Source organism: Strix aluco, chromosome 17 (genome assembly GCF_031877795.1).
Source record: "Strix aluco isolate bStrAlu1 chromosome 17, bStrAlu1.hap1, whole genome shotgun sequence".
NCBI classification, from domain to species: Eukaryota; Metazoa; Chordata; class Aves; order Strigiformes; family Strigidae; genus Strix; species Strix aluco.
Genome location: NC_133947.1, coordinates 10,452,559 through 10,466,732, shown reverse-complemented (window position 1 = coordinate 10,466,732; position 14,174 = coordinate 10,452,559). Strand labels below are relative to the sequence as shown.

At 36.6% G+C, this 14,174-nt stretch overlaps 1 protein-coding gene across 4 annotated transcripts in view; it reads left to right on the top strand.

The window, feature by feature from the left end:
• Positions 1-14,174, top strand: part of NCOA3 (nuclear receptor coactivator 3) — an 86,652-nt gene that overhangs the window by 67,926 nt on the left and 4,552 nt on the right. The window contains exons 10-22 of one of the 4 annotated variants that reach the window (XM_074843443.1): positions 652-792; positions 2,024-2,171; positions 3,085-3,224; positions 3,718-4,598; positions 6,087-6,222; positions 7,335-7,526; positions 8,042-8,281; positions 9,657-9,783; positions 10,250-10,421; positions 11,201-11,497; positions 12,619-12,723; positions 13,196-13,421; positions 13,643-13,817. In XM_074843443.1, coding sequence (XP_074699544.1) covers positions 652-792; positions 2,024-2,171; positions 3,085-3,224; positions 3,718-4,598; positions 6,087-6,222; positions 7,335-7,526; positions 8,042-8,281; positions 9,657-9,783; positions 10,250-10,421; positions 11,201-11,497; positions 12,619-12,723; positions 13,196-13,421; positions 13,643-13,817 — 2,980 coding nt within the window. Of the gene's footprint in view, positions 1-651; positions 793-2,023; positions 2,172-3,084; positions 3,474-3,717; positions 4,599-6,086; positions 6,223-7,334; positions 7,527-8,041; positions 8,282-9,656; positions 9,784-10,249; positions 10,422-11,200; positions 11,498-12,618; positions 12,724-13,195; positions 13,422-13,642; positions 13,818-14,174 lie in introns of all 4 variants that reach the window. The other 3 variants (XM_074843442.1, XM_074843441.1, XM_074843440.1) reach the window with 3 other exon arrangements.

The window sequence follows — 14,174 nt, the reverse complement described above, 5'->3', positions numbered from 1 at the left end:
AACTGTGGGATGTATTTTTTGTCCCTATGCTAGTATGCTATTGTTTGGCAGCTTGGTATAAAGCATTACTTGTGTTTTATCTTGGCAGCATTTCAAATGGTTGTCATTGTGCTTTCCTTTACACATAAGAAATATTTTAAATCATAACTGAAGCTAATGAAAGTTCTTTAGAATGCTCGTATTTTTATACAGTATGTAAGCTAATGTTTAAGTGTTTTATCCTGTTTAAATTGAAATACTTACATAACCTATGTGGGGCTTTTTCAGATGCCAGTTAGTGTTTATGATGTTCATTTGTGAACAGCATTGGTCAGTACTTTTGAAAATTTTACTGTGTATGCATCTTTTGGGTGCCTGTAATCAGAGACTAAAGTTACTGTTTTCTAAAGCTTTGGCATTAACCTGTGGGTGCTTAACTTCCTCTTAATTCAGTTATCTAAATCCCTTTGAACATTGATGTTTTAACAAGCAGCATCATATTCTCATATGGCAGATGATTCATAAATAACTTCTGCATACTCAAAATTTGGTGTTAGGTTGATGAACAATTAAAATGGTGATACTGGAGCCTTCTGAAATGTACCATATTTATACAAAAGGATTGGCGTAGTCATAAAGAGTTTAACTTGTGTATTTTCTTTCCTGTTACAGGCAAACTTGTCAACATTGATACAAACTCATTGCGGTCTTCCATGAGACCTGGCTTTGAAGATATAATTCGTCGGTGTATTCAGAGGTTCTTATGCCATAATGATGGACAGTCATGGTCAAACAAACGCCACTATCATGAAGGTAAAAAAATCTGTTTGTAATGTTTGGTTGTACTGCTTCACCTAGTGGCTGCTTTTTTTCCTGAAAACCAAAAATACTTAATTCTGCCTATGTTCTTTTTTTTCATATTTTTTTGTTAGTGTTGATTGCTGTGACTCATATTTACAAGCTGAAGGAGGATGACCTCTTGAGAAACAGAAATTCTTATGGAAGTTATTTTGTTTTTCTAATGTGTCTGTTTTGATATTTCTCATGGAAAATATCAGAGCCTGAAGTAAGCTGTCTTTCCACAGATGGATATAGCCATGACAGTGACAGCTATATTTCTATAATAACATGTAATCCTTAATTATCATTAGCTTGTTACTTTTTTTAACATGAGTTTTACTTTCTTTTTATTTTAATTCATCCTTTCATTTGTTAAAGGATAGCTCACTAAGAGTGGTAACAGTTGTGTTGATGTCTTTTTTCTTATGCAAGACACAAGGGTTCAGAATATTTCCAGTGTTCCAGTGTTATGTATTTTGTAATGCAAATTTGATAACCTTGATAAAGTGAAGTACAGCCACTGTCTTCAGTAAGAAAGATTACATTTTCTAAGTTTTCTGGACTCTAATCTATTTGAAGGATTCACAAAGTAACTCCAGTAGAGGGGATATTCAATAAAGAGAAACTCATGCTAGCAGAAAATGGAGTTTCTATTCCATTGGAAGTTCTTCAGCTTAACTGATTAAATAAATCCTAAATTAACAAGAAATTTAGAGCTCAGGTTAAAAGCAATGGTTTCCACATTTTTTTGACTGAAATATACCTTTTAAACTTAAAAATACTTCATCTGAAGGCTTCTAAGTTTCATTTCTATTCCATGTTAATTACCTATATATTTTAGTGCAATTAATATTCAAGTGTTGGTTAGTCCTTCTCCCCAGAGAGGAGTTATGGAAACCTACTAACTTAGCCTTGGAAGTCTGTTAGCAAATGTAGAACTTTGCCAGCTCTGCATGGTGAGCAAAAATACTGCAGCATCAAAATAATCTTGTTTGCTTTTATCTTCGTTCTACTAATTTAGGAGAAAATGTGGAATACTTCCTTTTTCTGAATATGTCTTGGATGTGTGTTTGGTTTTGTTAAATATTTTTTTTTTTTGTAAATCTTCAGTAAATGAATGGTATTGTGTTAAAAATACGTAGAGTGCATATTAATAATTCTTGGGGTTTTAAATATGAACTATATGTGTGTATTTCTTTTACAGCTTATACACAAGGTCATGCTGAAACACCATTGTATCGGTTTTCTTTAGCGGATGGCACTATAGTGACAGCGCAAACAAAGAGTAAACTATTTCGAAATCCTGTAACTAATGACCGCCATGGATTTGTGTCTACCCACTTTCTTCAAAGGTGAAATCAGTGGTATCTGTTTGTCATTTAAGTGTCATAGCTTTTTAAAATATATCTGACCTTGTAGATACCTGAAAAAAATAGTATACCAAAATATTTTATCTGATTAAAACTCGGGGGGGAATAACTTGGAGGCAGAGTTGCATAGCATACAAATAAATGTGTCAACCTAACACTGACACTCTCAACTTAACTGTGTGGCAGAAAGACAGTCACAGTCAAAGAGAGGTTTTTCCTCAGTACCTGCATGGAGCCTGTATTATGTATTCATTATTCTTTTGGGTTAATGTTTATAATGATGAAACGCTGCAAATAGAAATGCTGAGTTACATGCTTTATCGTACTCTTTTTAGTTGCAGACCAATTAAAAAGACAACAAAACCTGCTCAGATGCATCACTGATGACTCAAAGTTAAATGTATCTTAAATAGCACTTCCTGTGACCTGATCTTGGAGATTGCAAGAATAATTGAAATGCCACTCTGGAGGGAATCTGTCTGCTGCTGGCATTAAAGTGCCTCCAGATGCTGAAAAATGAGTAGCTGAGATTGTTAAGGGAATCATTAGTGGGCACAGTAGAATGGTGTCATGCATTGACTCAGGAAGGGACTAAAAGAAGGAAGACGTTTAAACTGATAGAACTGACTAATGACTGTTGATGAAAGCATTTTGAAGGGGTGATACTGTATGTACTTATAACTCAAATCACCTAAAGGACCAAGCACTTCTGTAATGAATAAATGAGTGGCATGGCTTAGTTCTGCTTTTGTGGAAGCTTGAATTCTCACTGCTCTTTTTGAAAACATATTTGGAAAATTATTTAATAATGTTATTCTGTCTTTGTAGCACTTGATTCCAAATAAGGTTTTAATTTGTTTTCTTGGGATTTCTGGGGATGTTGTTGAACTTGCAGAGAACAAAATGGATATCGGCCAAATCCTAATTCAGTTGGGCAAAACATCAGAACACCTGTGGCTGGAAACACAAATTCTGTTGGTGGTCTTATGAACATGTCACCTGGTCAAGGCATGGCAATGCAGAACAGGAACTATGGTATGGGAGATCCCAGTGCAGTGGGTCAGCTCAGCAGCACTCGATATGGAGGCCCTGGTAATATGGGGCCAGTGAACTCTGGACCTGGAATGCAGTCCTCTGCTTATCAGAACAGCAGTTATGGGTTAAATATAAGTAGCCCACCACATGGTAGTCCTGGTTTAACTTCCAACCAGCAGAATCTAATGATATCTCCTAGGAATCGAGGGAGTCCAAAAATGAGTTCACACCAGTTTTCTCCAGTTACAGGTATTTATTTTGCTATAAGCTTTTTTAAGATATCTTTTCTCCCTTTTATCTGAATTCCATCTTACATCCCTTTTAAGTTCTATATGAGCTTGTATGTATTACTTAAATGTAGTATACCTAATTTCATGGTAAAAATTTATTTTAAAATAAATAACTCAACGTGGCATTTGTACATAATCCAGTGGAAAAGTAGGTACAGACAGTACTGTAGTCTAATAAGTTTGATCTCTGTTGTGTGATACAGGTATGCACTCTCCAATGGGATCTGCCAGCAACACCGGCAACAGCACTTTCTCTAGCAGTTCTCTTAGTGCTCTTCAAGCCATTAGTGAGGGTGTTGGAACTTCCCTTTTATCAACACTTTCTTCACCGGGTCCAAAATTGGATAATTCCCCAAACATGAGTATAGCTCAGCAAAGTAAAACTAGTACCCAGGACTCCAAAAGCCCTTCTGGCTTGTATTGTGAACAAAACCAAGTGGAAAGTTCCATCTGCCAGTCAAACAGCAGGGATCTCCTTAGTGAAAAAGATAATAAAGAGGGAAATCTGGAGTCATCTGAAAGTCAGAGAGGACCATCTGAAAGCAAGGGACATAAAAAACTGCTTCAGCTACTCACGTGCTCCTCGGATGAAAGAGGACATTCTACAGCATCAAACTCACCTTTGGACTCAAACTGTAAAGAATCTTCTACCAACGTTACCAGTCCTTCAGGAGTTTCCTCGTCGACATCTGGAGGGGTATCTTCCTCCTCAAACATGCATGGGTCGCTCCTGCAAGAGAAGCACAGGATTTTACATAAATTGTTGCAAAACGGTAATTCTCCTGCAGAGGTGGCCAAGATCACAGCTGAAGCTACTGGTAAAGACACGTATCATGATGCTAGTAACACAGCCCCCTGCGGAGAAGGCACTGTCAAACAGGAACAACTGAGCCCAAAGAAGAAAGAAAACAATGCTTTACTAAGATACCTGTTAGATAAAGATGATGTTAAGGACCCGCTTTCCAAAGAGTTGAAGCCTAAGGTAGAGAGTGTGGATAATAAAATGGGACAATGCAGTAGTTCTACAATTCCTACTTCTAGTCAAGAAAAAGAGATGAAAATAAAAACAGAACCAGCAGAGGAGGTACAGTATAATGTAAAATGATGGTGGTTAACAAACCAATATTTTCTTATTATAGTGAACGGCTAAATATAGAACACCCACTTTAGTATGCGTGTGTAAACATTTCTAAAAGTTCTGTGCAAATGGTGTGAAACTATATGCTCAGGTTTTATTGTAACTGAAAAAGCACAAGCAAAGAGAACTACAGGATATGTATATAACCAAATGTGCTGTACTGAAGTCCTGGACTGATGCTATCTTTAAGTTATGGTACAATTAAGGTAGCATAGATTTACAAATGACTCCTTAAAATCAGATCTTTAATGTGCTATTTCACATAGCACATGTTTATTTTTATAACTTATTAGGAAATTGAGCTGTAACTGTCTCTACAATAGCAAAAGATAAAACATGATTTTGTTTTGAAAATATGAACAATACACAAAAAAGTGTAATATGTAAAATAGCTGTAGATTGGTTTTAGTTCATTCATTGGTTTTAGCACTCTTTTTTTTTTTTTTTTAAATGAGGGAAAATATTGTTCCAAATATGTATATATTCAGTGTTCAATGTTTCTGGAGTTGAAATTCCAAGAAATGTCATGATATAGCAAACTATCACCATGGAACAGCTCTTCTGACAGCAGCAGTATGCTTGTTAGGGAAAGCTGTTCTTAAAATTATGAAGTGTAGGTAATTATATTTAGTTCCGAAGTCACATTTGGAACCTCTTCAAAGTAAATAATGGTCAGTATGGCAGAGTTTACAGAAAACATGTTGATGCCTTAGAACTTGGGTTTCCCAAGTCAGTAATAATTATGTAAATAAAAAAAATTACTGCACAATTTTTATATAGGCTAATGGCTGACTATAACTGAAACACCTTATAACATTTTTTTGAATACCACTTATGGAAAAGTCAGAGTGTTATAGTACCCAATGTGTAGTGTCAGTACTTGCTTCTGAGATCTAATTAACATATGCAGAGAAGCTTGTTTTGTGAAGATATGAATCCCTTATATATGCAGTTCTTTTTCTGTTAAAACTGCATCTCATTTAAAGACAAATTTTTGAAGAAGGTTATGGCTCTAAAAATCTGTGGGTACTTTTCATGTGTCATTGTGTTTACCAGTGATAAAATTATGCTTTTTGTGTAGTACATTATCACTGAATGGTCCACATTCTTGATGTTTGCTCTCATTAGTGTTTTTATCTTTGTAATTTGTGATGACCGAAATGTTTATATTCACAGGTGCTTTTTATTTTATTTACGTGTACCTCCAGTTTCTCGTAATTCTCCAAATTAGCCAAGCAGAATACTCTTTAAGAAAATATAGCTAAATGATATCTGAAGTTCTTTGGAAATTGAGAGATAGCCCAAGGTACTGGCAGTGAACTAAAACATTTGGCTCCCAGTTGTATCTTTTAAGATTAGTGAGGAGCTAAATAAAAGCTGAAAGATAGCCACATGATAGTAAATAACCTTGGTATTTTACTGCATCTTTTTCAGATGACTGGAGACTTGGATAATTTGGATGCAATTCTAGGTGATCTGACTAGTTCAGAGTTTTACAATAATGCCATGTCTGCAAATGGAAATAACCTTGCAACAAAGCAAGCATTGTTTCAAGGAAATGCCATATTGGGTAAGGAATTTCATCTAATATCATTTTGGTTTTAAAACTAGAGTTTTCTTCTTACCTGATGTAAATACAATGCATCCTGAAATCCTTGGAGTACGTTCTTGATCTCTCATATCTTCAAGGACAGATGTAATGCAAAATGGCTGATTATGCTTTCACAGGCTATTATGTACACTATTAGCTGTCTTGACAGCACTCACCTGCTAAATACGCAATGAAAAATGTTAACTTCCTTATTTTATGGTTTCTTCTGGGTTTGTCTAACGTAGATTCTCAGAGACAAGACATCAGGAAAAATGTTTTGAGAGTTGTAAATTAAAAGTGAGAATTCTTACTCCTTACAGATGACTATGGAAATAATATGGGATTGGTGGCAAGCTTTTGATTTCCCACTTATTCTATGTGAAAAAATCTTATGGCCTGCAAATTCTAATCAGTACTCCTCCACACTGAAAGAAATGCCCTTCCTTAGTAAGAAGCTGAGTAGGAGGGAAGGATAACCTTGCTAGTAGACCAGCATCATTGCAGTTGTCACTTCCTTTTATAATGTTGTCATCTCTTGATTATAGAGGGCAATAGATTGCTGAGGTAACCTAAGGAGGTGAAACATGGATAATGAGAAATATAAAAACGAATACAGGAACATGTAAGGCCACTGACACTATTGGCTGTGGAGCACAGTGATTTCTGGGTTACTTAGTCCACATAGTTAACAGTGCTCAGGAACACACTGTCTGCATTCAACCTGTTCCAGACAGAACTGTTTGACTTGTTTTTATCTCCATGTCAGAGTAATCCAAAGGCTGGGCAGTCCACTCATATATATCAAGGAGTTGGTAATACTGGTGTGTTTCAAAATGTTAAAAACATTGTTCTTTACACGACTCAAATGAAAATGAACCTTGATATGCCTAGGGCCAAAGGGAACTGCGTTTGACTTTTCCTGTGAAAGGTCCTAACTGTGTACTCAAAATGTGATTTGTGTAGTGAGAAAACAACTATTCCTGGCTTGTTCAAGGTCAAATATATGTGCCTGTAAATAGAACATTTACTTAAGTCATTAATGGTACTTCCTATTTAAAACGTACAGTTGTGTGCATCTTTTAATTCTTTAGCAGGTATGAGGAGTCCCCAGTCTGTGCAGAGTACCCGTCCACCTTTCAGCAGAGCCATGTCTTTAGACAGCCCTGTGGGCTCAAGTGCTCCAGCGAGGAACGTCAATGCGTTCTCCATGTTACAAAAGCAAAACTTGATGGGTGGAAGTCCAAGAATGATTGAAAACCAGGAAAATTTTGGATCAAATCTGGGTTTGTTGACTGTCTACAAATAGATCTCATTGTGAAGGAAGAAGCTTTTATGTAAAAAATGTTGCAAGATTCTAATATGAATTTTGCTTAGAAGAAATCTTAAAGAATATTAATTTTACCATCAGCATATAAATACTTTTAAATTATTATCCTTAGCTAAACTTATAAGAATGTAACTGTTTACTATTTGTGTATTGTTACCAGTACCTTACTTTGGTTGTTTTTTTTACTATTTCAAGTTTTGAATTTAACATGTTTTTGACATATAGAAGCAAGAACAAGTCATGATGGCAGTCAGTCATTAATATTATTAAATATATTTAGATTAATGTAGTTGTTTGATTTAAACCTTGGCATGGTAAGCTTTAGATGCTTTTGTAGTTCAGAGAATTGCTCTGTCATTGGCAGGTGCCCTTGTTGTTAAGAAAACCAAACCCCATAAAAATAATTCTAAAACCATAATACATAATGTATTCTAGATGAAAAATTATTGTATTTTCTGCTCTTCGTTATAGCAAGTGCTCCCAACAGAAATGTAGCGATGAATCAGCATCAGTCAGGAGACTGGGGTTTGCCAAACTCGAAGGTGAACAGATTGGAACCTACAAGTTCTGCTTCGATGTTGAGACCAGGACCCGAGTTTAGTGCGTCCCTCCCCAGACCCACGGTGAGCGGCTCTATGGCCGGGCTGCCCGTTCGCTCTAATAGCATACCTGGTACAAGACCAATGCTACAGCAGCAGATGATTCACATGAGTAAGTTCTTTACGTTTTATTGTCCTACTTAGCACAATCTCGCTAGTTTCTTAGTAAGCATTCATCATCAGAATCTTTGGTTTTGGTAGAATACTAGCTTTTCATCCAAAAGCTTTTTGAGGTAAAGACTGTTACTGTTCCCTGACTGTTCCCTGACATTTGATGACTTTTAGGTGTTCATTTTGTTTTCTTCTGGTGATATCTGTGTGTTTCACACACAATTAATTCATGCTGAGTCTCCAGATTTTTTGGGGGATAATTGCAGTGTATTTAGTGCAGTACTCTGCTAAATTCCAGGAACTAAATATCATTTATGATCATATCTGAAGATACTAGTATTCTGATTAATTTATTGTACTTGATATAGATTTTTTTGCTGTTAACTTCTTGGCAATTAGGATTTTTCAAAGATTTTTCTTGGTTATTTCAAAATTCTTCTCACATGGAGTATCCAAATTTCATATAAAACCACATTGCGAATACAGGTTCTCTTTTAAGTATTCATGTTTGCATCGTAGTAAATAAGCTGCATGTCTAAAATGTGAAGAGAATCTTGAAGCCTTTGGGTTTTTTTCCTGTTCTATATCTCTAACAAAGGTTTAGCGTAGACCTGACATTGTCCTGTCTAATGTGCCAATGCTGGCATGCCCAAAAAGGGCCAAAATGGCCAGCGTCATTCCTTTTTTATCTTTTTTATCATGGATGGCTACCGGGGCTGTTACCAGTTCTCTTAAACAGACTTACTGTTCCAATGTGACATGTGGGCATAAGGCTAAATCAGGAAGAAATTTCTGCAGTCATGACTGAGTCAGAGCTCCTCAGTTTAGCTTCCTAGAAATTGTTATTGCTAGGTGATTCCTACAAATACTGGGAAATAATGGGATGACACAAACTCTCCTATGTAGTGCTGTATGGCTCCAAACAGGTGGCCGTACTCCCAAAGAGCAAAATGTTGTTGTGTACCTTCTGTTTATTTTGATTTTCACCCTGTTCTGGAATTTAAAATGCCAAATGTTGTTGATGTCACTATGACCACGTATACTTGCTAGTACCCAGATTTCATTGGCCAGAAAACTTTTTTGGATGTAAAGTTGCTGTATCTGTCAAGTTCTTATTTTAGGGGTTTAAGGATTAAAAATGGCAATTCTGCTCTAACCAGATAACAGCTTTAGATCACTGTCATATTTACATCTGTGGTCTGTTATATTTCTGAAATTATCTTGAGTGTGAGTTTATGTATACACTTTAAAACATGCTAATGGAAAGCTTGTGAAGCTGCTTGACAATTTGTGTGATCATACACAGTGCTTTATGTGAACACTGGGAGAATGACACCTTTTGTTTTTAAAAAACACACAAATGTTTTGCCTCACAGGGCCAAATGAGATAAACATTGGCATGGGAGGGAATCCGTATGGACAGCCAGGACCATCTAACCAACCAGGATCGTGGCCTGACAACATGCTGTCCATGGAGCAAGCATCGCAGGGTTCACAAAACAGGTAGAATTGGGGAAGATTTTAAGTTTAAATACAACTGTTCACTGTTTGTCAGAAGAATTTAAGACATGGAAAAAAATTAATGTAACATATACAGTGGGGATAACAGATTGAAGTCAGAATCTGATACCACACTGGATATCTTTTAACCCAGCTCTACAACAGGCATTGCGAACAAAACCAATCAGTCCTTGAGCTGGGAGTCATGGAGAAGAGAGGTGGGAAAACCTGAAATCATGTCTCTGTGGCACATGCAGAAGCCAGGAGAAAACAGAATTTATGTGTGTTCAGGGATACACAGTAGTCGACTGGACATTTTAGGACCTAAATTTGAGACTTAAGTTCTTAAGTCTTACTTCAGTCTTCTGGGTGATTATAGTACTTAGTCATCTCCAGGTCAGTATATTATGTAAAAACTATGTATATGCCTCTATAGTCCATAATGGTTGTAATGTTTTTATTTTTATAGACAATTAGTTAGAAACTCTTTGGATGACCTCTTATGTCCGGCACCAAATATGGAAGGCCAGAATGATGAAAGGGCACTTTTGGATCAGCTGCACACGTTGCTGAGTAATACGGATGTCACAGGGCTGGAAGAAATTGACAGAGCATTAGGAATTCCCGATCTTGTAAACCAAGTAAGTAAACAGAGATTTTGGCCATTTATTTTCAAAAAACCTGTATTATTTTGTTTGCAAAGAAAGTGAAGAGGCCCTCCACACTCACTCTGTCTCCTCACTTCCTTGCCTTCATTTTCCTAAATCTGCCTTTGGAAGCATCTACATTGAGTAGTGATTTTCACTGGAGAGGCTCAGTATTGATTAAGTTTTCCTGTGCATTACAAAAACATGTCATCTTCTTATCTAAATTTATTGTAATATGTCTTGGTATATAGAGAAGTTTTTTTTGGGTGTAAATCTTTATAATTCTATAAACAGAGAATTGTGTTGGGTTTCTTTAGTAAATTATTGTCAGCTGAACTTGGGTTGTGAAATACTTGACTGGCAGTGATGTGTTAGTGAGTAGGATACTTCCATCACCTCCAGTTCTGGCTTCAATTTGCTTGGCTAGCAAATAGGAAGAAAATTCTATGAGTAATGTGAAACTTGCTAACAAACACAAAATCACACTGTCATTTGTACAAATAGCTGTTTAAAAGTGTGGAAGGGCTTGAATAATGATACTGGTCTGCCTATATGAGCAGTGTGCAGCAGAACTTATTTTAAAAAAAAATATTATTACTAATAATAACTTTTGATATTTCATTTGACTGGAGACAAAACTAATAGTAATCTGGCCATGCTATCTTCTACCCAAGAAACTTGGTTGTTGTATGTTGTGTTAGCTTTATTGTTTCTTTAGGAATTCCTACTTAAAGTATATGTTGCTAGTGAAAACACTTTTGTATCTGTTGAAGGGACAAGCTTTGGAACCCAAACAAGATTCATTTCAAGGTCAGGAATCTTCAGTTATGATTGACCAGAAGCCTTCATTATATGGTCAGCCCTATCAAGGGCAAGGGGCAGCAATGCCAGGAGGTTTTACTAACATTCAGGGACAACAGCCATCCTTTAATTCAGTGATGAATCAGATGAGCCAGCAGAGCAATTTTCCCCTTCAAAGTATGCATCCTAGAGCAAATGTGATGAGACCTCGAACCAATACACCAAAGCAGCTCCGCATGCAGCTCCAGCAGAGGCTTCAGGGGCAGCAGGTAATCTTTTGATCCTGCATTTACACTTTCTTCTTGTTTTGGAATGGAATAAGGTGCACACTAAATTGTGTTGCTTCACAAATATGAAAATTGACATTACAGCAGATGATTGAAAGGACAGATCTTTCATTTTGACAGTGCTGTTCACACTGAGTGCCTAATTGCTGCAGGAGTGAAGGAACCTTTATTAGGACAAGTGTTTCTCCTTCATCAGCCTCCGTAGCTACAGATTGGATTGGTTCCTGCAGCACACAACATTATTGCTACTTAAAACAGTACTCTTGTATGATGTAGCTCTGGATGATCTCTTCAGCCTTGTTAAGATTTAGTATTTTTTCTGAATCTTGCTGGTATCATTAAATGGGCAGCTGCATTTCTCCTGTAAATCAAATGTTGCTTCTTTTTCACTGTGTTTTCTAACTGATCATTTGGGCTTATTGAAATACAGGTTTGCTTTCCATTTATTGATTTGGTGTCACTTTAGGTATTTTGTTAGGATGAAAGGTGAGAGAGTAGATACAGCCATGTAGACCTTAACACTGGGTTGAAAGCACTGCTTAAAAAACTGCTGCATGATTTCAGCTCCCCATGTGAAAATGCAGTCCTGATACCATATACAATGTACAAATAAAACTTGGAAAACTGAGATAGTGCTGTGTGACATAGAATGGCAATGTGTAATCCTTAGGAAACTGTGTTCTCTCTTGGTTGTTCTGTGACACTAATTCAATTTCTATGCCTTTGGGGTTTTGTGATGGAGAGGGAAGGAGACAGAATTGTATTATTTTGAGCAAAGCTACTGGTTATACCCTTCTGCCCAAAACATGATTTGGAACAAATAGTCTGCTATATATTTATTGTTAAAAAGTGCTAATTTCAAGGGAGGAAAAAAATAAAGCCAGTCAGTGCTGCACTGTTTGGAGGGTTTTTCTTTCTGTGTGTGTTTGAGCTGCATAACCAAATAGCTTTGTACTTCAGGTACGTCAAACAAGGCAAAAATTAACCATTGCACTTGATTAATTTCAAGAGGTCTGTAAAGAGTGTTTGTTGGAGGAGTTGCTGTTACTTTGTTCAGGTACTGATATTTTCAAGCTAATAGTGCTAAAATGTCTTTTTCCAAGTTTATGAATCAAACCCGTCAAGCGCTTGAAATGAAAATGGAAAATCCAGTCAGTGGTAATACCTCAGTGATGAGACCAGTTATGCAGCCACAGGTGGGATCACAGGTAAGTAATTATTACACTAGCCATATGAAACAGTCATTTTTCAATAAACACATCTTTTACATGTCTGCTTAGAATTTGAACCTTCTTTTGTGGTTCCACAGCATTCCTTTTTGGTTTTTTTCCCCCTGTACAATTAAAAAAAGGTGGTTTTTTACCTCTCTTATTCATTAAATTTCAAAGATTTGTTCATTAGGTCATGCTATCAACAGTGTGCCAATAAGTCTTTTTCATGTAGGATATAACAGCTAATCTACTTTATCATTTGTTTAGCACTAGTGACAACTTAATGAAAACCTTGGTCTGATATTTTGATGATTTTTGTACTGGCTGTGGGTTTTCTTAACTTTCTGTTCTGGTAACGGATGTGCTGGGTCTTAGAGTTAGAAAGCGTGTAGGTGATTTGATTGACTCTGACATGATTTCATTTGTAAAAGTGTTTTCTAATATGATTTTTCTTTTCTTTGGGGGATAGCAGCAAGGTTTTCTTAATGCTCAAATGGTGGCTCAGCGTAACAGGGAGCTAATAAGTCATCATTTTAGACAACAGAGGATGGCAATGATGATGCAGCAGCAACAGCAACCTCAGGCCTTCAGTCCACCACCAAATGTGACTGCCTCAGGAAGCATGGATAGTGCTTTGACAGGCCCTCCAATGGCTCAAGTTCCTCCACAGCAATTCCCCTATCCACCTAATTATGGTACTAGTACTAACATGAGGTTTTTTGTCTGTCTGATTTTCTTTTCCCTTTCTTCCTTTACTGTTAATCCAAACTATCTAAATACTGATCATTCTGAAAAAATGGAAAATACTTCTACAAAAAAGGATGACTTTTTTCCTTTCCTATCATTGCAAGAAGATAAACTAAAAGGTACTAGGTGATGATAACTGAAGTATATTGTCTGTCCTTCGTCTTTTAAGGATTAAGCCAACAACCTGATCCTGCATTTAGCAGAGTATCAAGCCCTCCCAACCCAATGATGTCGTCAAGAATTGGACCCTCCCAGAATCCTATGATGCAGCATCCTCAGACAGCAACAATGTACCAGTCCCCTGAGATGAAGGGCTGGCCGTCGGGAAGCATGGCCAGGAGCAGGTGAACTTCACAGTTAAAACTTGTAGCTCAAAAATTGTCTTTCATATTGTTGAAATTAGAACCTATGTTAAATAGCTCATAGTAGGAAAAGGATTTAGAAGAGGTAAAAAGAGTGATATCTCCAGTATCTGTATTATCCTTGATCCTGCTCTGGTTTAGGAAATAGACTGATTAAATGTATTTTATGCTTAGCTCCATTTATTCGTATTGGATCTCTGCAGTCTTTGTAACTGGAAGCAATGTTCAGTCTTTGAATACTGAAAAAATAACTTGAAGGAAATACAAAAGTTCAGAATAGGATTATAGTGGATGGTACAGCCCTAACAGAAGCCTCCAAAAAGGTTACAATAGGAAATG